Source organism: Bombus vancouverensis, unplaced genomic scaffold (assembly GCF_051014615.1).
Source record: "Bombus vancouverensis nearcticus unplaced genomic scaffold, iyBomVanc1_principal scaffold0030, whole genome shotgun sequence".
Lineage (NCBI taxonomy): Eukaryota > Metazoa > Arthropoda > Insecta > Hymenoptera > Apidae > Bombus > Bombus vancouverensis.
Genome location: NW_027468921.1, coordinates 814,049 through 839,552, shown reverse-complemented (window position 1 = coordinate 839,552; position 25,504 = coordinate 814,049). Strand labels below are relative to the sequence as shown.

The 25,504-nt window shown below is 35.8% G+C and overlaps 1 protein-coding gene and 1 long non-coding RNA gene across 4 annotated transcripts; one reads left to right on the top strand and one right to left on the bottom strand.

Moving 5' to 3' along the window:
- Positions 1-562: 562 nt before the first annotated feature.
- On the bottom strand, positions 563-5,857 carry LOC143304312 (venom serine protease Bi-VSP-like). Of its 3 annotated transcripts, none has more exons than XM_076626767.1 (8): positions 5,603-5,857; positions 5,377-5,531; positions 3,552-5,048; positions 3,244-3,339; positions 2,889-3,167; positions 2,545-2,813; positions 2,365-2,461; positions 563-2,202 (listed from the first exon to the last, which is right to left on the bottom strand). In XM_076626767.1, the coding sequence occupies exons 2-3, from the start codon at positions 5,506-5,508 to the stop codon at positions 4,893-4,895; spliced, it is 288 nt and encodes a 95-aa protein (XP_076482882.1). In that variant the 5' UTR covers positions 5,509-5,531; positions 5,603-5,857; the 3' UTR covers positions 563-2,202; positions 2,365-2,461; positions 2,545-2,813; positions 2,889-3,167; positions 3,244-3,339; positions 3,552-4,892. The 3 variants fall into 3 exon arrangements, with proteins under 3 accessions (XP_076482882.1, XP_076482881.1, XP_076482880.1); XM_076626766.1 differs by having other exon boundaries at positions 3,244-4,584; positions 4,707-5,048; XM_076626765.1 differs by having other exon boundaries at positions 3,244-5,048.
- Positions 5,858-9,466: 3,609 nt separating this feature from the next.
- On the top strand, positions 9,467-12,665 carry LOC143304303 (uncharacterized). The gene is made up of 2 exons (XR_013061033.1): positions 9,467-10,232; positions 10,384-12,665. It is a non-coding gene; the product is annotated as an uncharacterized LOC143304303 (long non-coding RNA).
- The last annotated feature ends 12,839 nt before the right edge of the window (positions 12,666-25,504 follow it).

Below are 25,504 nucleotides of genomic sequence, written 5' to 3'. Positions count from 1 at the left end.
TTCCTGTATCATCTGATTTGTACAGTACTATTTTAACGCAAGGACAGGAAACTTATTATATATTTCCCGTCCATTATTTGAATCGTTGTGAAGTGTAACGAATTATATTCGATTCGAGGAGATGTTAATGAATTACCCATTTCATATGTAATTACATGGAAATAAAAATCAACAGACAACGGAATTTCCAATATTTTTTTGTTTCGTCACGTCTTTTTCATAATATATCTTTTATAGGTACGTGATCTATTAATCGTTCGAATGGAAATAATTATTCGTATAATATTCAAATGATTCTAGCCATAAAATAAATTAAAACGATACCTGTCAATGATATGCAATCTGCGTATGACGTCAACCTCGATCTATGCTTATACAAGAAATTTTATCAATCAATGACTAGATATACAATAATCAAATATTATAAAATTTCCTGAAAACCTTTAGGTGTTAATATTAAGGTGTTAATATCTTTAATATTTGCAAGTTATTGTTTAGCGCTAATTAGTTAGAATGTAACAAGTGGTGTACCAGAATTGAGATAATTAAGCCACACGAACAATCTTATTTAGATCTTTTTAATTTTTTAATTCTCTTTTGCTCCAATACTTCGTAAAATTAATCTTCGTTAGCTACTACACTTCATAGAATGACAAGAGATAATTTTTCTTATATAACGTTTCATTCATAAAATCTATCATTAAAGTATATCTTCATAAAAATATCATTCCATACTAACGGTATATTTGGTGTCATACGAGATAACAGTTACCAGTGATGACATATGTAACTTTATAAAGATATCTCGTTTTATTATATATTAAAAGAATGTACTCATTGCTGCTATATTTCAGATGAAAAAAAGGAGGCAACGATTTTACAGTAAAATCGTTCGTTTACAACTGATTCATTTACATTTCATGATAATACTGTGCATTCTGAATATGCTATGATTTGGTTTAAAATAATAAATAGTCCATTCTTGCATACTATTGCTCCGGCTTTACTTGTATTTTCGATATTGGTATAAATAGAAAGACAATTAATGTCGTTCGAGTCTATTTTCGGATCATTTATATTACGTTTAATCCATATAGTTATTATATGAGACATAGTATCGTAAAATTTGGAAGAATAAAACGTTCGTACAGGATGTACATTTTATAAGAACTCCAACAAATCTGCGTGTGCACCTAAAATACAAACCGATAGTGATTGTTCATAAGTTTATATACATTATCTAATGTCAATCGAAGGTATCAATTCTTTTTCTCCATAAGAGTACTTTTTCATTTATATGTGTTCAAAAATACATGTGTTCAACCGTGAAGCATATGTCACCTACAACGAAAAAGAGTTTTCCTATACTTAATATTTCCTTTATATACCTATGAAAGTCTATTCTTCGCGTAGTATGAAATTATGAATAAATCTGGAATATTGTTCAATCTGAAAAGAAAAATAACTTATTGACATCATTCATTGATACGAGATTCAGAATGTTTGTTTTGTCTTGCAGAGAAAGAAGGCAGCCCTTTCTTTTAATGTGAAATAGAAAGCGAAAATTTGAAAACAGATTTTTTGGAAATTTACTTGCAAATATCGTTTTCAATATCGTGATTTTCTTCCCAATGGTACTGTACTTTCAAATTTTCCAGTATCCCTCTAAAAACAAAAAGTCGAACCTCGTTATCATTAACATAGGCATTACAAGGAAGAGAAGTATTAGAAAGCAGCTCCTTCTTATTATGGATTTCTTTATAATCGTGTAAATAAGAAATTCCGGAAATTTTTTCCTCAAGAATTTAATTCTTGTGTTTTGATTGATAATTATTACACTGCATACTAACTTTTCGCATACTGTTCGCGTCTAACAATTTCCTAATAATAACTACTTCAAAATTACATATGTTCTTGCACGAATTCAAAAGTACGTATGATACAATTACAATTGATTCTAAAATAATAATTATTTAAAGATATTAAGATACTAATTAAACGTTTCACTATATTTCAAAATCTGGAACAACAAATTTTTATTTATAAAAAATGAAACTGTCTTTATATATTCTTTGTCATGATGCTATTTCTTATTACCATGTCGACATTTTTTAAAATTCATTTTGTTATCTCTACGCAATATGAAAATTCATATACTGCTTAATATTTTTTACATATTATCCATCCACCGCATGATATCTCCTGAAAAATCAAAATATTAATGTTATATTATTACAATGCTTCTTAAATTTCAATTTTTGACAAATTTGAAATCCAATATATTTTGCACAATTATTATTTATCAAAAAATTCTAAGTTAGTAACTTTCTTTTCAAATGGCAAATAACATATACATTGACTTACCTGTAAGTTTTTGTTCCTAATCATAATTTCCTCTTATAGAACATCGTTATTGTTCTCATAATTACTACCAGTGTCATAGATATTGTAATGGCTACAACTGAATTAATAGAAAATGATAAATAACTGTGTATAACACTAACACATAACTGTGTATAACAATGACACATAACTTTTACTTACATATCAGTCGATAAGGGATTACTGTGATATCCTGTTGATGTTTCTTAAGGCACTTGATTAGGTGCGATACGGTATCATTCCTTATGGTATACTGTAGATAAGTATTTTAGAAAATAACAAGAATAAATCTAAATTATTCAGAGGTTCCAGTTTCGGCTTAGACATAAATACAGGACCATTTGCAAAGAAGAAAGGGTGCGTTTCTACAGCCTCGTTATAGTAACCATGAATACCAATCTCTGAATTACTGGTTACTAAACATAAATATCCTATAAAATTTAATATATTTCTTTAATTTTTAATACATACATGAGATAGTAGTTCTAAATTATGAATCATCCTACCTGTGATATTACACTTTTCCTTATAATATCATCACTCAAGTGAACAACATTAAGATCATGTAAACCATGTCATCCTATCTTACTGTGAAGATACTTAGTTATGTTATCTAACGTTACAAAAATATCATCAAATTCAAGTCCTTTTATTCACATCACATGGCCACGGCGATCTGGTTCTTCGTTATATAATGTTCTAAAATTTGTCGTATATATAGGATGTACAAACCGTGATATCAAGGTATCAGTTCTTCCTTCCCAAGGGACAGTTTCATTAAAATTCTGATAGAAATAAAGATTAATTATTAATATTCTAACAATCATATATGTTAAATACATTATAGTCAACGATATATACCTGAGCGAATGTAGGGGTGATTCCTTGATAATTATAAATGTCATCAGCCCACATCATTGTGCCACTTCTTTGTACTCCAGCCTCTAGATTAACAGCCTAAACAAACATACAAAATTTTATAGAAGCTGTACAAAATATAGTATATATGAGCAATATTGAAGCGTTCAAGGGGATATAAAGGTAACGTACATCACATACACGTGTACTCTCATGCAACAAAATACAATTAGATTTAATAGTATAAGCTCTTTTATTCATCATAATAGATTGGAAATTTAAGTGTCTTACGAGGGTGAGTAAAAAGTTACCCGCTCTGTCGGTGTAGAATTTATTTTAAGCAATTGTCAAAAAAGACATACATCATTTTTTGACATAATCACTCAATTTCTGTATACACTTTGTCCATTTGCTGAAGGACCTTCGTATTTTCTCGTTAAAAAATGTTTTGGGCTGAGCTGCGAACCACGAATGCATCGTCGTCTTCACCTTTTCATCAGCTTTCTCGGCATCCATCTCGCACAAACTTTTTAAAACCCAAATCTGTCGTGCACTATTGCATAAGCAGAGCCGTGGCTGATTTGCAAATGATTTGCCACATTATCCAGTGTCACTCGTCTATTCCATAGAGCATAAGTTCATGAGCACGTTCAATGTTGTCATCGTGGATGTGGACGGGCGTCCAGCTGTTTTTTCATAACACTTGTGCGATCTTCTTTGAACTTTTGTGCCCATTCAAACACACTTCGTGACAAAACACTTTCTCCATAATGTGCATTAAATCTTTGATAAATATAGGCATCAAACATAACCTGCGACCACAAGAAACGAATCACAGCATCATGCACTGTTTTCCTGCAAATCGCCATTGAAAAGCGCCATTACTCGCGCAACGGTCACAAACGAATTGACGTAACACAATGAAACCTGCGCAGCAGCACTGAACAGATATTGACGTCATACGAAGAGTGCAGATGGATCAATACGGTCGACAGAAGTTTTAACTATCTGGAGTGCGGATAAATTTTTACCGAGAGTCGTATAGGAATCTATAATCTGTAAGTACACTTTTGGCTGAATGAAAATTTCTCTTACATATAGTCAAAAATGCAGAAACAGTGTATTGAATTGGAAAGTGATAAAAAATAAGCGAAGTTTCGAGGTTGCATGTGATTGCATGAGTACACAGGACGTTTTTAGCGAATAAAAAATAATTTTGAAAGACACGAGACTTATCTTGTATTTTATGCACTCTCTGTGTCCGAATCTCCAGAAGCTCTCTATCTTATGAAGTGTTTTAGATTAGCCGGAAAATTTTGTATGTACATAGAAGAAGTATACGATCTAGGTGGAATATTCCATTATTCTCTTGATACAACAGAAACGAAATTTACAGAACTTCTCAGAAAGTTGGTTTATTATTACCAAATTAATAGAATTAATATACGTTTATCATCTTTACATACCTAAGTCGTGGAGGTTTATCGTGCGTAAAAAATTAGTGTCGTTTCAAAGTTACATTTCGTACATTTTAAGCCTATAATTTGTAACGTACAAAACAATGTAAATTTGAGCTGTTTCTTATCTCCACAATAAGAAAATCCAACTTTACGTTTTTTACACAATGATATTTATGGAACAGTAATATCATATTATTGCATCGCTTGGAGAATGAAGTCAAGGTACGATGTGACCCTAGTGTAAACGCTGGGAAAGCCAGCTGTGCCGCACTTATAAGCGTAAGACACAATACCTATTAAATACGAGGTTAATTCATGTTGTATCAGCAGTGGTCCGCCGCGGTCAGCCTGAAAGGATCGTTAAATTTTTAATCAAAGATACTGAAATATATCGATCGAATTGTATTGAAATTATACTTATATACAGTAATAATCTTCTATTGATTTGTGTATAGAAATACTCCAATTTATAATGTACATGTTATATGTATTTTGAGCAAAACTAAGATTAGAAGGAAATTAGATTAAATACCATAATGAGGTGTGAGAAGTGGGCAAAACTATTAAATTGTGTTTATCTATTATTTCTAATGTTTAAGACGTCGATTTGATGTTAATTCGAATTGACGTGTCTTCAGATACCGTATAGTTTGTAGTAACTCTGTAACTTAATTACCGTACAAGAATCCTCTCCACCCTGAGCATGTTCGGCGCATATTATACCATCAGTGATATCAGGTGCATTAGGAAATTTGGAATAAGCTATTTTGCATTCGGCGTTCTTAATCACTGGCATTTGTACTTCCATTAATGCATTACGTCGTGGTCGTCCTACGAAGAAAATAAGAAAGATATTTAAGACTGGAACTGTTTAATTTTATTATAAAATTGATATCACTTACTATATCTTAACGCTCTCCATCCAGCAACAAGGAGGTTATAGCCGACGAAGTTGCTCTTTCGTAGGGGCTCTTTCGTACAAATGGGATATACGTACACTGAAAAATAAAAAAATAAATGAAAATGCAGGAAACGAATGACGAAAAGTATGAGAAAGAATTGTACACGCTTTATGACACAATATATATGTACAGTAAGAAATTTCAGGATATGATACTTCAGTAATACTCAATAGCATATATATATATATATATATATATATATATATTGAGGAGTTACTCGAAAATGGCACCTCCTCCACCAATCTAAGAATGGCAATATTATGATTGTGTATGTTTTCTATTCCATCCATATGTGCACAATGTGCTACGGTCAAAACATGCCTAGCCGATATCAGGGAACCTCGGCACTTCCATAGTGGTTTGTCTGGGTTTCGGGGATTACGAAAACCTAATGCAGCGATCCATGGCCAAGCGCCTAAAATGCAATAGTCATAGTTGTGAATATACATAATTTTTTCTCACATAACGAGTAACAACGATTATTATCTATTCGATATTCGATCATACAGCAGACGATAAGTACATACGTACAAATACTCTGAAATAGAGATTTGATAAAGACAGAAATTAAATTTTTATTCCAGTGGAATACAAATTATTAAATAATTCTATATAATTTCTATTTGAACTATACTGAACTATAAAGTTCAAACGTGTAATTTCTGCCCTAACAGTTTTTGATCTCTATCCATATTATTACTCCTATATCAATTTTTTATTTCATGCAAAAAGATACTCTTCCTAACATGAAGTAAAAGAAAGAAATAATTCAAGTTAATAAGTAAAGTTACTACCGATAAAATCATAGCATTATTATTTAGTCTAATTGAAATGTACATTGATGTGCTGTTTAATGCCTTTAAAGTTCATTATTTGCAGTAAATGGCTTATTATTAATCGGAAAGAAAGACATAAAACGTACCAAGTTCAGCTGGTTTACCATCGACCACCCTGGTATGAGAGACGTTGCTAAAACCACGGTATGGTGGTCGCAAAGCCTTATACTTATACACAGTTTTTATTAAAATTTCTCTCTTCTCTTTGTTTGGATCGTTCGGACAGCAAACGATCGTAACATTGCCCTGGTATCTGCACACTGATCGTCTATAAAAATCGGTGGCTGTACGGTACTGTATCTGCCATATTTCTTGCAGAGGTTTACATTTTCTGTAGTCAAGGCACCTGCCTTCTTGATTGTCCGGTGTGGTACATTCTGGATCAAACAATTTTAAAACATTTATGCAGTTCAAAGATGCGTAAGAAAGCGACACCGATTACTCAACTTTCGAAGTAAAAAGCCGATCAAGTCCACCGGATTGCCCTACAGACACGTATTAATCCGTAAGAGTTAGTCATCATGTTGATAATAATTATCTAAAGAAACTTTTCACGTGAAAATATAAAATTTTAATTGATTAGATATTGTGTTAGCCATACTTAAGAAAGAAAATGAAAATGAATGAAATGAAAGAAAAGGACTACCTTCAACCTCATTTTTTAAATAAACACTTTGTCAGTTTTGCGGTAAATAAATTCTTAGGAATTCAGGACAGTTTTTAGTGAATCATTTTGTTTCGACCGTTCGCGGAGAGACGCGATCGCGAGATAGCACGTCAACGAGAGTTGTAAGTTCCCCTTACGATTAAATAATCGACGCCACGAACTGATCGATCCCCTTATTTCGATTATGATAATAAGGGTAGTTCAATGAAATTCCACAGAATTAACACAAATAAATTAATGTTTATTTCAACAACTTATTAACTAGAAAGATATAAAAGGAACAAAAAAAATGTAACTGCGTTTTGGTTGATAAGTAATGCGCGACATACCACATGTGTTGACGGTTCGACTTCTCGAAAAGTTCTGAACGCCTTTCGATTTTTTTCGTTTCTTCTGGAAGGCGACCCCCACTACGTTCGGATCACGCCACATTCTTTTACTGCGAGGTAAAATACGGGCCACGAGTCGACGTTTCTGGAAGTCGCCCTGCTTAATGAACCACGCGCTTGCCACTACAATGTTTGTTTGCCGGGCAGACGCGACGATCCGTCTGCGACATTATAGTGGCGCGATCGATAGTTAAGAATATGACCTATGGTAAGCCGCATGGCGTAACATTCTCCCCCCGTTGAGAGGGTACCGATCAAACTAGGGAGGTGTGGTTGAAGTTCCCATCTTATTTCGTCTCGGTGGCTAGTTGTTCGGGTTTCTCGAGATCGGGTTGAATTGGCAGTGGGACAAGCCTTTTGACGCCCCGATCCAAAATGCTCTTTGCCGTCTGAACTGTAGCTGTCCGGATGACACCATCGGCGCCTGGATGAACCTTGATAACTCGGCCCAGAGGCCAATGCATGGAGGGAACGTTGTCCTCTCTGAGGATGACGATTGTGCCCTTTTGGATGCCGTGTCCACCCTTGCTCCATTTATTGCGGTTGGTTAGCTCGTTCAAATACTCCTTATGCCAGCGGTTCCAAAAATGTTGTTTAAGCTGTTGGATATGCTGCCATTTGGAGAGTCGGTTCGATGGAATGTCTCTGAAATCTCGACCACGTAAGCACATTAATGAATCGCCAATGAGGAAATGTCCGGGAGTGAGGGCTAGGAGATCATTTGGATCGGTGGAGATAGGAGTTAGCGGGCGGGAATTGAGGACTGCTTCTATTTCTATGATAAGAGTATTACGGTGTTAAGCTCATATGTTTCTGTTTCTCCACTCGCGCTGCGCCATAATATCCTTTGATATTTCCGATCCTCTGGTCGTACGAGGAATTGCCGATACATTTTCTCGATGTCGCCAGTGAGTACGTACTGATGAGCGCGGAATCTAATTAATATACAAAATAAATTGTGAGTTGATTCGGGAATATAGGATTTCCCCATTTTCATGATTATCGTGATTTTTGTATAAATATATTTTTTAAGATACTAATAATTAGGTAGTTATAAATTAGTATTATCAATTATTTTGCATTTATAATTCCGCCTCTAGTATAAGTGTTAATTGAAAACTAACTTTATGTTTCAAAAGGTACTAGCAAAGTCGTTGAGTAACAAGCCACTGATGCTAACACAAATAGCATTGTCGTAATTAAATATTTCTAAATATTCATTTTTCATTTTGAACCTGTAGAAACAATTTATTATATATACTATTAGCTAAGTAATTGCATATTTAATTAAGTCGAAATATAAAACTTAGTTATTTTAATAATTTAAAAAATAAAAAACTGACAAACATTTCAATTTAATTTATGGTTGGAACAAAAGACAGTTATTTTTCATTAATTGAAATATTGCAATGCAGAGTACTTTCCAAAATACGCCGAGAGTATTCCTGATGATGAAACGAGCGTTGCTTCATCGAACGCAGCTAAAGAAAACAACATCTATGTAGTTGGTGGTACGATGCCTGAAATAGAGGGCGATAAATTGTACAATACCTGTACTATTTGGGGTCCCGATGGAACGTTGATAGCAAAACACCGAAAGGTAAGTAATATATTCCTTTATGGCTTTGAATTTGAAAATATTGGGGTGAAGAAAGTGACTCTATCTAGGAATAATTTAGGAATATACATATGTACATACGTATACTATAACCAATTCTATAATTTACGGTTTATAAAATACGTTATGATACGGGAAACGCCCATTTTTGTTGTAATGTGTTTGTTGTTGTATAAATTTTTCACATACTTAAAATATTATTATACTTATTTTTTCTCCTTTTTAAACATGATTAAATGATAAGATTTTTTAATAAAAGAAAGTGATAAAAACGCTGTCAGTTATTAAATAAAAAGTAATTGAAGTTTAGGAGTTGGTAACTTTGATATTAAATTACAAAAGTTGCAGCAATAGAATTAGCGACTACATTTTTATGTTATTAGGTACATCTATTCGACATCGACATTCCTAATAAGATTACTTTTCGAGAGAGTGATTCACTCAGTCCTGGTAACTCCCTAACGACGTTCGATGTGGAGGGCTGCAAAATAGGTATTGGCATTTGCTATGATATTAGATTCGAGGAAATGGCACGCATTTATCGGAACAAAGGTACAGTAACTGAATCGATCAATACTTAACTAGCAAAAAATTAAATATCTTTCTTAAATATATTCTATATAAAATTAATATAATCTGTAACTCTGTATAAAAAGAAGCTTAATTTAAAAAACCAGTATATTTGCTGAAAATGAAACAAATAAAAGAATTAAAAGCACAATAAGAGGACTGTCCTCGCATATTCAGAAATGATGGAATGTGAACCGTGCAACTACGAAGTTAATTGGTATTCGGTGGCTTCATATTTCCTGCTTCTCTGAGTTAGGTTGCCAAATGCTGATATATCCAGCGGCATTCAATATGACCACTGGACCACTGCACTGGTCATTACTTCAGCGTTTCAGAGCGAATGATAATCAATTATACGTTGCCTGCATATCACCGGCTCGTGTTCCTTAAGCAAGTTACGTCGCATGGGGACATACACAGTTGACCAATCCCTGGGGAAAGATTCTTTACGATTTGGAAACTCAAGAGAATATGGCAGTCACCGATATCGGTAATTTACAGCTTAAAATTAAAAGCGAGAGATCCATGATGTAATTAATTTTTAGTCTCGTTAATTTATCGATTTAGCCATCTTCCTCTGTATTTGTTGAATTTATTAGTAAGCATTACTTATTACTTCGTATGTTTCTTTTTTCTATCAGATCTAAAAGTTGTTGAGGAAGTAAGGGCTCAGATACCTACATTTTCTCAGAGACGTACAGATTTGTACGACACTGTCTGTAAGAAGGAGTAACTCTACACTAAAACAGAAAATGTTTTTTTATAATATTTCTACTACGATATCCTTTTTCTGTGAATTATTACTAATTTCTTATCATTTGTACTACATGAATGACTCAATTAAGAAAACCAAAACGTTATAAATAATAATCTGTATATCTTGTGTATCAACATGTAATTGGATATTATAATAATATAGGAATGCTATAATAATATAGGATAATAATATAGGAGAATAATAATATAGAAAAAAATACATGCTTTTAAACACCTTTAATATCGATCACATAAATTGTTATAATTCACAATGATTACGCATACATAAAAGACCCCTCGATAGTAAAATTTACGATCAAAAGGCACTTACGTATCGTTTAACAACATTTAATTTATAACACCTTTTAAACATTTAGACAGATTAACACATAACACTTCTTATATATAAACATCAATTCGAAGTTATCGGCTTGGAGAAATTGGTCGATTAATACCTGTAGATTGTCTGTCTCGATGAAAGACTTAAAGAGAGCAAAAACATGATAATGCAGCTAATATAATATTCCTTCTTTCTTGTATCTGTCTGCCTCTCAGGTCGTTTTACTAATTACAATAAGTAATTTCGACTTCTTTGCGCTCTCTTTTAACGCATTCGAGACCGAAAGAAATTCATATCAGTCAGTAGGCAAGGGTATAATATACATATTTTATATATAACTTATGTAGTAATGTATATATCATGTTAATTTCATATTTTTTTCAATATATATATATATATATATGTCGGAGATGAAATGAAAAACCGGAGCCTTCCCTATGCAATTTTGAGGAGGCCTTTTAGTGCTTTGGCCTAGATTTTATCATAACTGTAATTAAGTAATTGTCATCTGTAATTGTTTGACATTTGTGAAAAGCGAAAGTGGGTTCGAGGTGACAACTGGTCGCTGAACGTAGCCACGGTCACGGGATAAACGTTTTGCTTGATGAAGACAGAAATTGCCTAGTATCGGCGTTTGGATCTTTCTCGATGTTACCAAGGAGTATATAACAAACTTTTGACAGATATTGCCTAGCAACAACGATTGGAACCTTCTCGATGTTTCCAGCGAGAATATAACAAACAAATGCAGTCGTATTACGAAAAAGATTTTAATCAGAGAGGCATTCGTGTGGTCGCCTTGGAAAGTGATACATCGAGTAATTTTTCCGTGTGATTCAGCAAACGTATTTTTGTGTTATAAAATTGTTTAAAGTTTTCCCGTTGACCGTGTATTCGTTTGAACCCCGGATCATTGTTTATAGCGTAAATTAAATTCAATATTTGTAAATTTATCAATCGTTAATTTTCATTATTCGTTAAAATTAGTAAATCGTAAGATATATTATTCGTTTCTTTTATTGTTCGATAAAACTTATTATTCTTTAATCTAATTAATAATTTAATTTATCATTTGTTAATCAATCATATCATTTACAAAATTCATTATTCATAATATTTGTAAAACCTTGTTTATTCGTGTAAATATATTCTCTGTTTTGTAAAACAATGGCTAATTCAAACGAAGAATCGTTACGCGCCTTAAATCCTAATGTTAACCCGACATATATATATATGACTGTACATAATACATTATAGAATAACATAGTATATAATTTTATATTTTAAAAATATGAGGTATATTATTTAAGATTGTCATCGATTTAAAATCAAAGTATGAAAAGGATACCCCGGAGAGAGTAAAACACAGAATCATTCTAACTAAACATTCAGATCGTACCGACACCTAGGTATCGTCTTACAATTAAGTCTCGGTCTCGAATGGATTAAAATGAAATACATACTTGCAGCTTCAACATCTTCAATATCGAGGAGATTCAAACTTTACAAATAAATGTAAATTGCGATGTAAAACAAAGCGATGTAAAAAGGGAAAAAGGAGGAAAGAAGGAACAGGGAAGCAAAGAGAAGAAACGAATTTTTCATTTTCTCTTGCCAGGAATATAAGATGCTAAGTAATCTTCCTAAGTAATCTCCTCCAGCTTTTTCTAGTTTGCTCAATAATTATTAGTACATGTTAGGAAAACAAATAGAATTTTTGTTCTCAAGCGAGGTATAATTTAAATTTTGTATGTACACAAAAATGTTAAATATCTGTAATAAACATGGTATAATCAATTTTTTTACATAAAATTATATTGTATAGGCTATTGTTATTTAAACATTTTAAATTGGATGAAGAAAAAAAATGACGCAAATAAAACGTAGGACATTTTAATTAAAGAGACTAATATAGAGATTTATCTACTTAACTGTGATTAAATCATCTCCACTTAACGCTCTACCTCTTCTATTAATTATGCTTCGTTAAACTATGATTACAGAGGATGGGTTTTTTGATAAAATGACATTCTGACAAATATATATAGATCGATATATATAGATATAGATAGACAAATATATAGATTCTTACAACAGTAGTTATGAATGAACAGTAGTTATTGTATCAATTCCGTTCTTCAGAAGCTTCATTTGTGAAAAGACAATTCGCCAGAATATGGATTCACTGTAGTTATAGCTATAGGATTTCAATCTAGTTGACAGACTTGCTTTACGTAGAGAATATCTGTCTCTTGTTCTACCTTATCGCGATTCTCTCCTCATCTTATACGCTTTGTCGAGTGTCACGTAATTTTTGGGTTGGTTGGTGAAAATAAAATATAGTTGAGTCGTAACACAACTATTAACTTGGTTTTAATCAACCTTTATTATGAATTCAGCAATCACAATGTAACACGCACTGAGTTAACATAAATCACAATTCACTCCAACCACGTTATGTAAGACTTAGTTACAACAATACATTAAGTACGCGACTTATAAGAGTAGAGACCGACATAGATATGTTGACTATTCTAAGGATACAGAATAAGTGAAGTTTTACTGACGATACTGTGTCTGAGGAAAGCTAGGGGTGGGTGTGTCTAAGGACACGGGACTATCGGATTTGTTGATGACAATTTTGGTTAAGGAAGTGAGGGCAGTAGACACCATCTCCGATTGGATAATAGGACGGTTGGTAGACCAGGAAGGGTTTTAGCCGCCCTCGCGAGAAAGTTGCCAACGGAACATACCAGATGTGGAGAAAACCAACTTTCTAAGCTAACACGTGGTAGACAATAAACGTAAAGGGAAATTTAAGACAGGAAATACTCGCTTGGTCCGAAGGACCTTAACTATAAAAATGCCAAGGCCCCTGGTGGGCACTTAAGACTATTGAGGGTGCGCGCCAAGGATATGCAGACATCTGGGTGCCATCCTGTCCGTGGTGTGTGGCCTGGTCTCTGATATGAATTGACGTTACACGAGCAAAGTAATATTGGCATATATCTCGGCTCTGGTTACAATCATTAGTTTCCGCCTAAACGGTTAGAATCACATAGCTCGCGCTCTACTCTCGTTTATTCAACATTCAGGCCATATGGTCGCATGCGACGAGTTTTATGTTAATTCCGACCGATTACAATACCTTTCTTTCGTTTACAAGGAACGACGAGACTGGCAGTTGCGTGATTTCCAATGCAAAAGCCGCGATATCTGCACGATAACCTAACCTCAACCGATTTTGTTGTACTATTCTTATGTGGACTTCGTTTGTACCACTTTCGTAACAAAAATAGAATACGTAGAACACAGCATTCCGTTATGCGATATTGTCGATTCATAACATCCGAAAAATCAGAGATAATTATTTCCCTACAGTTGTACATTTGTGTGAAAAATGCACAGTCCTCCCCTCCCCTGCCTTTGCGTGGACATGCTAGAAAGATTCACTTTTCCACGGTGAAACTGTATGTATTATAATTTCATTTTTACAAAGGTCGAACATCCTACTATGCATAAATTTAATATTAATATAAGCAGGTTTCGTGTTAAGTATTACATCTGACGTATAAGCACACGTGTGTACGAGCCTTGGTTTTAAATGTCTTGTAGTAGACACCGAAAAGATTATTCAGTTGGATATCTGACTCAACATCAATATTTTACTAGGAGATAACATGTTAAGAACACGTTGGTGGATGGCATGGGAGATGATGAATGAAGACATACTTCTGTGAGATACATAAAATAGTAGTCAGAACGTATTTTGGCGCTTGGGGACAGCAACAGCTTTTTTTTTTTTTTTTATTTATTTGTTGGAATTACAATCAATTCTCGCGTTGAGAATTTTCAGTAATTTTTCTGGCGTGGCGCAGTGACATGGCTGTTTATTTACAATAAGTTAATACTTATTATAGATAGGTATAATTTATAAGTATTATAAGTAAGTGCATATGCTTAATTTGGATAATTAAATGAATCTAACGTTTAGGTCTAGCGGGTAGTGCCTCTTCAGCCTGCGAATCTGGTCCGTCGTATCGAGTAGTCCAGTGATTAGGGGGTTTCGGTGTTTCTTGACTCTTTTGCTATATCTGTCGCTATATTTTGCTATTTCCTCTTTGACTGTAGGTATCTTGAGGCCGCGATGGATGGTTTCGTTGGTAACATACCAAGGTGCGTCTATTAAGGCTCTTAGCGTTTTCGATTGGCATCGTTGTAGTATTTCGATGTTGGAGTTACTTGCTGTTCCCCATCGCTTCCTATATCCCTATATTCCGTACTTGCTTCGCTTGGTACTTTTATAATTTTCGTAGTTACAATAAAAAATTTAATTCTTAACAGATTAAAGATTTAACCTCTTGCTTTATAGTGTACAATAATTTTTTTCTTTTTCTTTTTTTTTTTTTTTTTTTGTATAGGTTATGTGATCCATAGTTTGAGTAACTAGTACATATATATAATTACGTGACAAGCTTTCATTTCAATCTATATTTGAGATTAATATTTTATCAGTTTCTGTTCGTAACAACATCGAAGTAGTCCATAAGTTTGAAGAGTATAATTAAGGAAGTTATGAAGCAAGAGGTTAAGGACAAATTCTGAAAGAGGTTATGTACAACTCAGTAGTACTGCTTTACATTACTTTGCGAATTACTTTTCAAGCATAAAAATAGTTTAACAGCCACTTATAGTTACTTCCTTACCATTACATTCATTAAATTCGTTTGATTTTGTAAACAAAATAACCACGCTGACCAGTCTCTTATTTAAAATAGAATTATTTTGTCATATATCCAACAGTTTACTTTCTCTTCGCTTTGTCTCGTATTACGACTTTATAACGGTGTTTCTTTAAACTTTAAACGATCGTAATAAATGTATTTACGGACGATGACTGATATCTGGTCTGTCTTAAAGTTTCAACTAATTAGTGCCCCGTTACTTTGGACGTTATGAAATGTTGTATAACCAAAGACTTATCTTCTCTTTTGGTAGTTGCATAAGAGAAGACTGAGCCATTGAAACGCTCGAATAGATTAGCTGATTCGCTTAACGTATTTTTACTTCCGACGAGCTAAACACAAGAGCAGAAAGCACTTAAGGAATAATACAGAAACGTCAAACGTATACAGAAATATATTTCGTAAAAGCATTAGTACGTAACATGTCTTTATAATTCTATTTATGTATAGTAAAATGGCTTGTTTCCATTTTCATGAATTATAACTGACATTTCAAGGCATTCATGTAAATATGTAACTCTCGTTAATTAATAATTTAACAATGCGTCATGAAACGTATCATTTTCGTTTCTTCCTTTGTTTCGTTATACACAGGAACGAATTTGTAAATAAAGATGTATAATCAACGATAACATATGACAGCGAGTATAATAACTGTCAGCAAAGGAAGAGGTCGGTAAAATGATTGTGGTTGATCTCAGTGTATCGGTAAATAAGCTTCGACAGACGTTGCCGGGGGACTCGGTGTCGGTGAAACCGCGTCGATGAAATGATTGTCAGTGATTTAAAGATAACCCAATTTATTGATCTGTCTCCCCTTCATGGTGTTGTACGTCTCTCTATAAAACATATTCTACCTCGGAGGGCTGAAAAATTTAACTTGGTCTCACTGGACTGGACTGTAAGTAAGAAAATTGAAATGCAAAATCCACGTGTGAGCGCAACGGTTTAGATGGAAAGTTCGATAGGACAATTATGTATATTAGCCTGAAAGAAAGCTCGTGGCTTCGCACGCAACACGTAATTTCCCTCGCTGAAATAATCCTATTACAACGATACGATTTAAAATTTTCCTTAACAGACCTCGCAATGTAATTCTTCATCTACAATTTTTTATTCGGCCTGAAACAAGAGACTTTCGAAGCCTTATAGAGTCTCGCGAATCTAAAAGTCAGGTTTCAACGTATTTTCGCGTCTTATTCTATAATACTGAAGACATTAAAGGTGTTAACGATTATTGTCTCACTATGTACGTACATCAAACGAGTACTTACGTAAGAGACGAATGGAAATGGAAACAGCCGAGAATAATTGAAGATAATTTGAATACGTTCCAGGCTATAATACAATTTCTCGTGAACCGTAATTGATTCGCAGAAGGGAATTGCTGCTTCTCACGACTAGCAAAGTGTTTCGCAAAAAAAAAAAAAAAGAAAAGAAAAATGGTATCGGAAGGATAGAAAAAAGCGGTGGCCTACATCAAGCAATCTTCATGCCGATAATGCATTTATTATTCAGATCGTTCATTTTCTATCGCGTAACAGACACTGGGATAACTGACAGAACGAGCGTATAAATCTTGCATCTCTCAACCTGACTTCTCCCAATTCGTATACTTCCATCCTTCGTATAAGTGACAATGAATCAGAAGAGTTTCATAGCAATATTGAACAACATACAGTCAACTACAACACCATTAGATACATCCACCATACAGTCAACTACAACACCATTAGATAACAGCAATACAATAGATTATAATTTTCTACGTGTCATTGATTCATCGTCATCATTTTCCATTTTTTTAGCATATGTAAAAACGTATCTGACGTAATCTTACCTCGCTCTTTGAGTACAAAAATCCATTCAAATGAAACAAAGGGAAAAGAAATAAGAAAACAAACACTCACATACGAATCTTCATTACATAACTGTATGTACTTCTCGAGGTATAATTACTCAGACACGTTACAGCGTACCTTCTTCGTTCCCTGATGGCTGATGTTGATCGTTGACGTTTATAATGAAAGAATTTCGTCAACGGCGCCATCTGGATCCCTGTTGAAAAATTAAAATAGCCGCAACAGCACCATTAAGCTCATCACCCAGAGTAGCTTTTGTGGCTGAGTCGTGGAGGAATTATTATCATCAACGACATAAACTTTACCAGTTCCGGTAATGTTCTTCAGATGGTCCAGGCATTCGAACTCGCAACATCGCTTTCCAAGACGGAATTTCTTGCATGTCTGTAGTAAAAAGAAATCGAATCTGGTCCGTCGTATCGAGTAGTCCAGTGATTAGCGGGTTTCGGTGTTTCTTGACTCTTTTGCTATATCTGTCGCTATATTTTGCTATTTCCTCTTTGACTGTAGGTATCTTGAGGTCGCGATGGATGGTTTCGTTGGTAACATACCAAGGTGCGTCTATTAAGGCTCTTAGCGTTTTCGATTGGAATCGTTGTAGTATTTCGATGTTGGAGTTACTTGGACAGCAACAGCTGGTGATACTGTCATACACCTCCATTTATAAACTTTCGAAAATCGATGTGACCTTCAAACTTTAGTGTATTCTGTTTCACAGCACAAAATGTTTCCGAAACGTACGTTTATTGTTACAATGAACTTGACTAATGGCTCTGAAATACTATCCTTGAAAAAACAATGGGGGAATTGGAGCAAAAAAAAGAAGGAAATAAACAAAGACCTTGTTGGTTCGTAAAAATAAAATATGCTACAGGAAAAACTTTTTCCAACGGATTGAGATGCGACAAGCTATGACGCGAATCGAGCGTTTGTCTACAGGAGCGCATTTTCGGTGGATATATATGTCGGAATGACATTGGGGATAGGGTTGTCGGTGTTTGAGGAGTCTTCATTGAAGGTAGCCATCGTTGCGGTGTAACGAAGATACGATTTATTGACACAGGTATGAATAACACAGGTTTGACAATCTACCACGGCGGTGAGACGTCCGCGACACTAGTGACAGTGGTCTCCGGTTCAATAACGAATCCGCGGCCAACGGGATGACAGATGGGCGTTCTCGCTGAATCTAAGTCTGACTCGTAAAAATAATTGCTGAGCGTAAAAACGTTACTCTTTGGTCGACGGGAGCGCATAAAAGAATGCCCGTCCCGTCCCGATGATGCCACAGAGGAAAACTATAATGGGGTGTGTCTAAGGACACGAGATCATCGGATTCGTCGAGAAAAGCCTTCGTTCAGAAAGTAAGGGAAATTGGCGTTGCTGCTAATTGGTCAACCTCCATATCGGTGGTTAGAAAAAGATGCTAGCCGCCCTCGAGGGAAAGTTGCTAGTGGGAGACGCCGCTCGTTGAAAAATATGTCTCCCCTATCTTCCCGTAGTTGGGACAAAGACTGTTCGTCTGTTTGAAGGACTTTAGTTAACTAAACCTTAAGATTTATAACGGGCCCTCGGGCTAGCCGAACATGTACTGCGGAGACGCATCGACATCTGGCAATCATCTTACTCGAAGAATAGGGTCTGCGTGTGGCGAGCCACGGGACAGAAACCGTTGGAATGTTTACTGTCGCGTGTCGCCACGAATTTTTCTTTTAAGGAGAGCTATAGAATTACTCCATACCTTTGTTAGGCAAAGCGTTCATCCCTTGACCGCGGCTACGTTGGGCGACAGACTGTCACCTCGAGCCAAAGCTCACCGTCACTAATCTCGAACAATTACAATCGGATTGAATAACTACAATAGTTTAGTTACAGTTATAGTAGACTTTAGATTGCAATGTTGCGGGGCTATCCAAAGGTTCCGGTGTCCTTTCATCTCCGACATATAGATATACATGTATATGTGACGAAATATACTAAAGCAATATTGACCCTTTGTCGCTGAAAGTATCAAACTACAAAACTTTCTTTCAAATTTTCAGAATAAGGAAATCAGGATCATGATAAATAATTGGAACATAATTAAAAATAATATATCTTCTCTATAAGATAATGAATACATTGGTTCATTTAATTTTTATGGATATTCAAACGCTTCTGTGAAATAAAACGTCAAGATTATAGAGTATAAAATTCATAGCTATGAAATAACTAAAACTCTGATGTATTATTAAAAATATACGTTATGTTGTATGTAGTGATACATACAAAGATTGCATGTACAAACCCATAATTAACACAATGCTACCGCAACCATTCTGCAATCTACCTTGCCCAAAACACTCTTCCAGTCACCTCCAAACTCTTCAATTCTCTCCACCTAACCACCCACAAACCATTCACAAACGTGCAATTCTCGACAAAAGAAGAACTTATCGTCAGTTGTCCTTAACATCTCGTTCATTCATTTGGTCCCTATCCCCCTATTTCCTCCCACTGCGATGATCGCACTACATTTTGCCACGTCTCTATTCTATTCTCTGGATGATCTGAATTCTCGAGCAGTCGAGTGACGATTGATCTGTACAATTGACCGATTTCTTTTTACTACAGACATGCAAGAAATACCGTGTTGGAGAGCGATGTTGCGAGTTCGAGTGCCTGGACCATCTGAAGAACGTTACCGGAACTGGTATAGTTTATGTCGTTGATGATAAGAATTCCTCCACGACTCAGCAACAAGAGCTACTCTGGGTAATGAGCTTAATGGTGCTGTTGCGGCTATTTTAATTTTTCAACAAGGATCCAGATGGCGCCGTTGACGAAATTCTTTCATTATAAACGTCAACGATCAACATCAGCCATCAGGGAACAAAGAAGGTACGCTGTAACGTGTCTGAGTAATTATACCTCGAGGAGTACATACAGTTATGTGATGAAGATTCGTATGTGAGTGTTTGTTTTCTTATTTCTTTCCCCTTTGTTTCATTTGAATGGATTTTTGTACTCAAAGAGCGAGGTAAGATTACGTCAGATACGTTTTTACATATGCTAAAAAAATGGAAAATGATGATGATGAATCAATGACGCGTAGAAAATTATAATCTATTGTATTGCTGTTATCTAATGGTGTTGTAGTTGACTGTATGGTGGATGTATCTAATGGTGTTGTAGTTGACTGTATGTTGTTCAATATTGCTATGAAACTCTTCTGATTCATTGTCACGTATACGAAGGATGGAAGTATACGAATTGGGAGAAGTCAGGTTGAGAGATGCAAAATTTATACGCTCGCTCTGTCAGTTATCCCAGTGTCTGTTACGCGATAGAGAATGAACGAACTGAATAATAAATGCATTATCGGCATGAAGATTGCTTGATGTAGGCCACCGCTTTTTTTCTATCCTTCCGATACCATTTTTCTTTTCTTTTTTTTTTTTTGCGAAACACTTTGCTAGTCGTGAGAAGCAGCAATTCCCTTCTGCGAATCAATTACGGTTCACGAGAAATTGTAATATAGCCTGGAACGTATTCAAATTATCTTCAATTATTCTCGGCTGTTTCCATTTCCATTCGTCTCTTACGTAAGTACTCGTTTGATGTACGTACATAGTGAGACAATAATCGTTAACACCTTTAATGTCTTCAGTATTATAGAATAAGACGCGAAAATACGTTGAAACCTGACTTTTAGATTCGCGAGACTCTATAAGGCTTCGAAAGTCTCTTGTTTCAGGCCGAATAAAAAATTGTAGATGAAGAATTACATTGCGAGGTCTGTTAAGGAAAATTTTAAATCGTATCGTTGTAATAGGATTATTTCAGCGAGGGAAATTACGTGTTGCGTGCGAAGCCACGAGCTTTCTTTCAGGCTAATATACATAATTGTCCTATCGAACTTTCCATCTAAACCGTTGCGCTCACACATGGATTTTGCATTTCAATTTTCTTACTTACAGTCCAGTCCAGTGAGACCAAGTTAAATTTTTCAGCCCTCCGAGGTAGAATATGTTTTATAGAGAGACGTACAACGCCATGAAGGGGAGACAGATCAATAAATTGGGTTATCTTTAAATCACTGACAATCATTTCATCGACGCGGTTTCACCGACACCGAGTCCCCCGGCAACGTCTGTCGAAGCTTATTTACCGATACACTGAGATCAACCACAATCATTTTACCGACCTCTTCCTTTGCTGACAGTTATTATACTCGCTGTCATATGTTATCGTTGATTATACATCTTTATTTACAAATTCGTTCCTGTGTATAACGAAACAAAGGAAGAAACGAAAATGATACGTTTCATGACGCATTGTTAAATTATTAATTAACGAGAGTTACATATCTACATGAATGCCTTGAAATGTCAGTTATAATTCATGAAAATGGAAACAAGCCATTTTACTATACATAAATAGAATTATAAAGACATGTTACGTACTAATGCTTTTACGAAATATATTTCTGTATGCGTTTGACGTTTCTGTATTATTCCTTATGTGCTTTCTGCTCTTGTGTTTAGCTCGTCGGAAGTAAAAATACATTAAGCGAATCAGCTAATCTATTCGAGCGTTTCAATGGCTCAGTCTTCTCTTATGCAACTACCAAAAGAGAAGATAAGTCATTGGTTATACAACATTTCATAACGTCCAAAGTAACGGGGCACTAATTAGTTGAAACTTTAAGACAGACCAGATATCAGTCATCGTCCGTAAATACATTTATTACGATCGTTTAAAGTTTAAAGAAACACCGTTATAAAGTCGTAATACGAGACAAAGCGAAGAGAAAGTAAACTGTTGGATATATGACAAAATAATTCTATTTTAAATAAGAGACTGGTCAGCGTGGTTATTTTGTTTACAAAATCAAACGAATGTAATGAATGTAATGGTAAGGAAGTAACTATAAGTGGCTGTTAAATTATTTTTATGCTTGAAAAGTAATTCGCAAAGTAATGTAAAGCAGTACTACTGAGTTGTACATAACCTCTTTCAGAATTTGTTCTTAACCTCTTGCTTCATAACTTCCTTAATTATACTCTTCAAACTTATGGACTACTTCGATGTTGTTACGAACAGAAACTGATAAAATATTAATCTTAAATATAGATTGAAATGAAAGCTTGTCACGTAAATATATATATGTACTAGTTACTCAAACTATGGATCACATAACCTATACAAAAAAAAAAAAAAAAAAAAAAGAAAAAGAAAAAAATTATTGTACACTATAAAGCAAGAGGTTAAATCTTTAATCTGTTAAGAATTAAATTTTTTATTGTAACTGCGAAAATTATAAAAGTACCAAGCGAAGCAAGTACGGAATATATGCGGAATATGAATCGCTCAACGAGCCAAAGAGCGGCTCAGTGACAAAATTAGTAATGTAAAGACCACAAATATTACAACATTATATTCTACCACAAAATAATTCTCTATACAAAAAAGGTACACAACGAATCGATTTTTCACAACGATAAGAGTCAACAGAACCAATCAAGACCAGGCGAGACTCTCATAAGACAACGATATCAGAGGGATCAAATCAGCGACTTCAATCTATGTTACAGAGTATAGTTATCAAGAAAAATTGCTCTTTTCATGAAAAGTATGGTAATGATACTCTTATAATACATTGTATATCTGGCAGTCGGATGTGCCCGTGGCCATCGGAAATGTAAAGACGACGCTTTTAGAAAGTGATAGCGCCATCGCGTTATAAAAACGCGTTAGAAGAAGGACGGTTTCGCTATCCAAGGCGAATCGAAAAGTGTGCGTGTTGCGAGAATCAGAGTTGATCGAGACGTCGAAGCATAGAGTCGTTAGAATTGAGTTGCGAGTGTTGTCGAGTGTTAGAGTTGCTAGTGAGAGAGAGAGAGAGAGAGAGAGAGAGTTACCAAATAGTTGTCAAGTTATTTGTTGTAAATACGAGCGTTGCATTTAGTTTTCCTGTTAATCAAACATCGTTTCTCTGTCTAACTAATATCTGTATTTTCAATCCATTATTAATATATTCCGATATTACAAGTGGGGGCTCGTCCGGGATTGAATAAGACAGAGAAACGATACGACTTAACGGAGCTATTTGTGCGGGAGTAGAAAAGAATAGAATAAAATGGCAAACGTTGAAGACGAACGATTGTCGGGTGAAGAGGATTTGACGCTGGAGGAGCTGAGGAGTAAGCTCGCACAGATGAATCTGCCTATATCCGGTGCGAGATCAGTGCTGGTTGCCAGGTTGAACAGAGCGTGCAAACCTGGTCGATCTACTCCTAAGGATTCGAAGCGTGGCGAAGAATCAACAAACCAGCGAGATCTAAGAAGCAAGCAGAGAGCCGAACGCAGTCAAGAGGGAGAGGAAGACCTCGAGAAGCTGAGGACGAAAGAGCTGAGAGCGCGTCTCGTTAGCTTGGGGTTGAAGGTAACGGGAAGAAAATCCGAACTACGCGCGCGGCTACAGGCGGCCCTAGAAGGAGACGATGTATCGTCGGAAGAAGGGAGCTCCGACGAAAGTGAAGGCGAGGACGATAAACAAGGCGCGCGAGAATACAGGAGAGGCACGCGAGCGGTGTATCAGGACCGCGATGAGTATCAGCAGAAGTATATGCGTCGGTTCGATGTTGAGTCTTAAAGACGTGGAAGACTCATTAGAGAAATTCAGCGGGGATGATCTGCTGAGTGTAAATCAGTGGGTGGAAGACTTCGAGGAAATGGCAGAAGTGTGGGGTTGGTCAGACGCCCACATGGTGGCCTATGCTAAGAAATTACTCGCAGGCTCCGCTCAGGCCTTCGTACGACAAGAGCGATGCGCGAAGTTTTGGGCAAAGCTAAAAAAGGCGTTGAGGAATGAGTTTGAAAATGTAGTAAGCGACCAACAGATACATGGCGAGTTATCCCATAGAAAGAAGAAAGCAGATGAGAGTCTGCAACAATATATGTATCACATGTGCGGGATTGCAAAACAAGGAAGGGTTGATACGCAATCCTTGATAGACTACATTATTCAAGGCATTCCCGACGAGGTCGCGAACAAGACTGTGCTATACGGAGCCAGGAATATCGAGCAATTAAAAGAGCGTTTCAGGCGCTACGAAGCGATAAAAAGAGATATGGAGATGAGGACGAAATTTGAGGAGCCGAAGAGTAGCAGGGTAAAGCCGGTGGCGAAGCTGTCCGAAACCGAGAGGAACAAGGAACCCGGTCGATCTGGAGATGCGAGGAAGGCGCGATGCTACAATTGCGGTGATGCGGAGCACGTGTGTGCGGAGTGTCCGAGCAAGTCGAGAGGACCTAAATGCTTCAAATGTAGGGAGTACGGACACATCGCATCAAAATGCGACAAGGCACTGGGTGAGCCCTCAAAAAAAGTTTACAGCGTGTTTCGGTCGTTACAAACAAGGCGTGGTAAGGATGTTAAGATGGAAAATTTCGAATTGAGCGCGTTGATAGACACCGGTAGTGAGCTGACTCTAATGCGAGCAGATCAGCATGTGAAAATCGGAGCGTTCAGATTAAGTCGGGAAATCGTTGGATTTCGCGGTGTCGGTTCCGGAAGGAATTTTACGCTCGGGAAATTTTCGACGAACATTATTATAGACAATGAGTCGTACTGTATAACCATACACGTAGTTCCAGACACAGTGATGCAACATTCGCTTATTATTGGCGCAGACTTTTTGGACACTGTTGAAATAAGTATAAAAGGGGGAAAATCTTTTATTAGTAGAATAAAGGACGAAAATCCCGATGAGTGTCCGGAAGTCCTCATGATAGATGTAGAGACACAGGCGAGTGAGATAGATTTGTCACACGTTAAGGACATGCAACATAGGCTAAAAAGAGATTTGAAGAGAACCAAAGCATTGCTAAGAGACGCTCAAACGATGCTGGAGAGATCGAAAGGTGACACGACGGGTAAAGCAGCTTTACGACAGCTGAAGAACCAGTTAGAAGATGCAGAATGCGCTAGAGCAGTTGCAGTTAAAGCGAAACAGGCACTGGAGCAAGAACCGAATGAGACGCAGGCTTCGTTGCAGGAAGTACTGCGGCAACG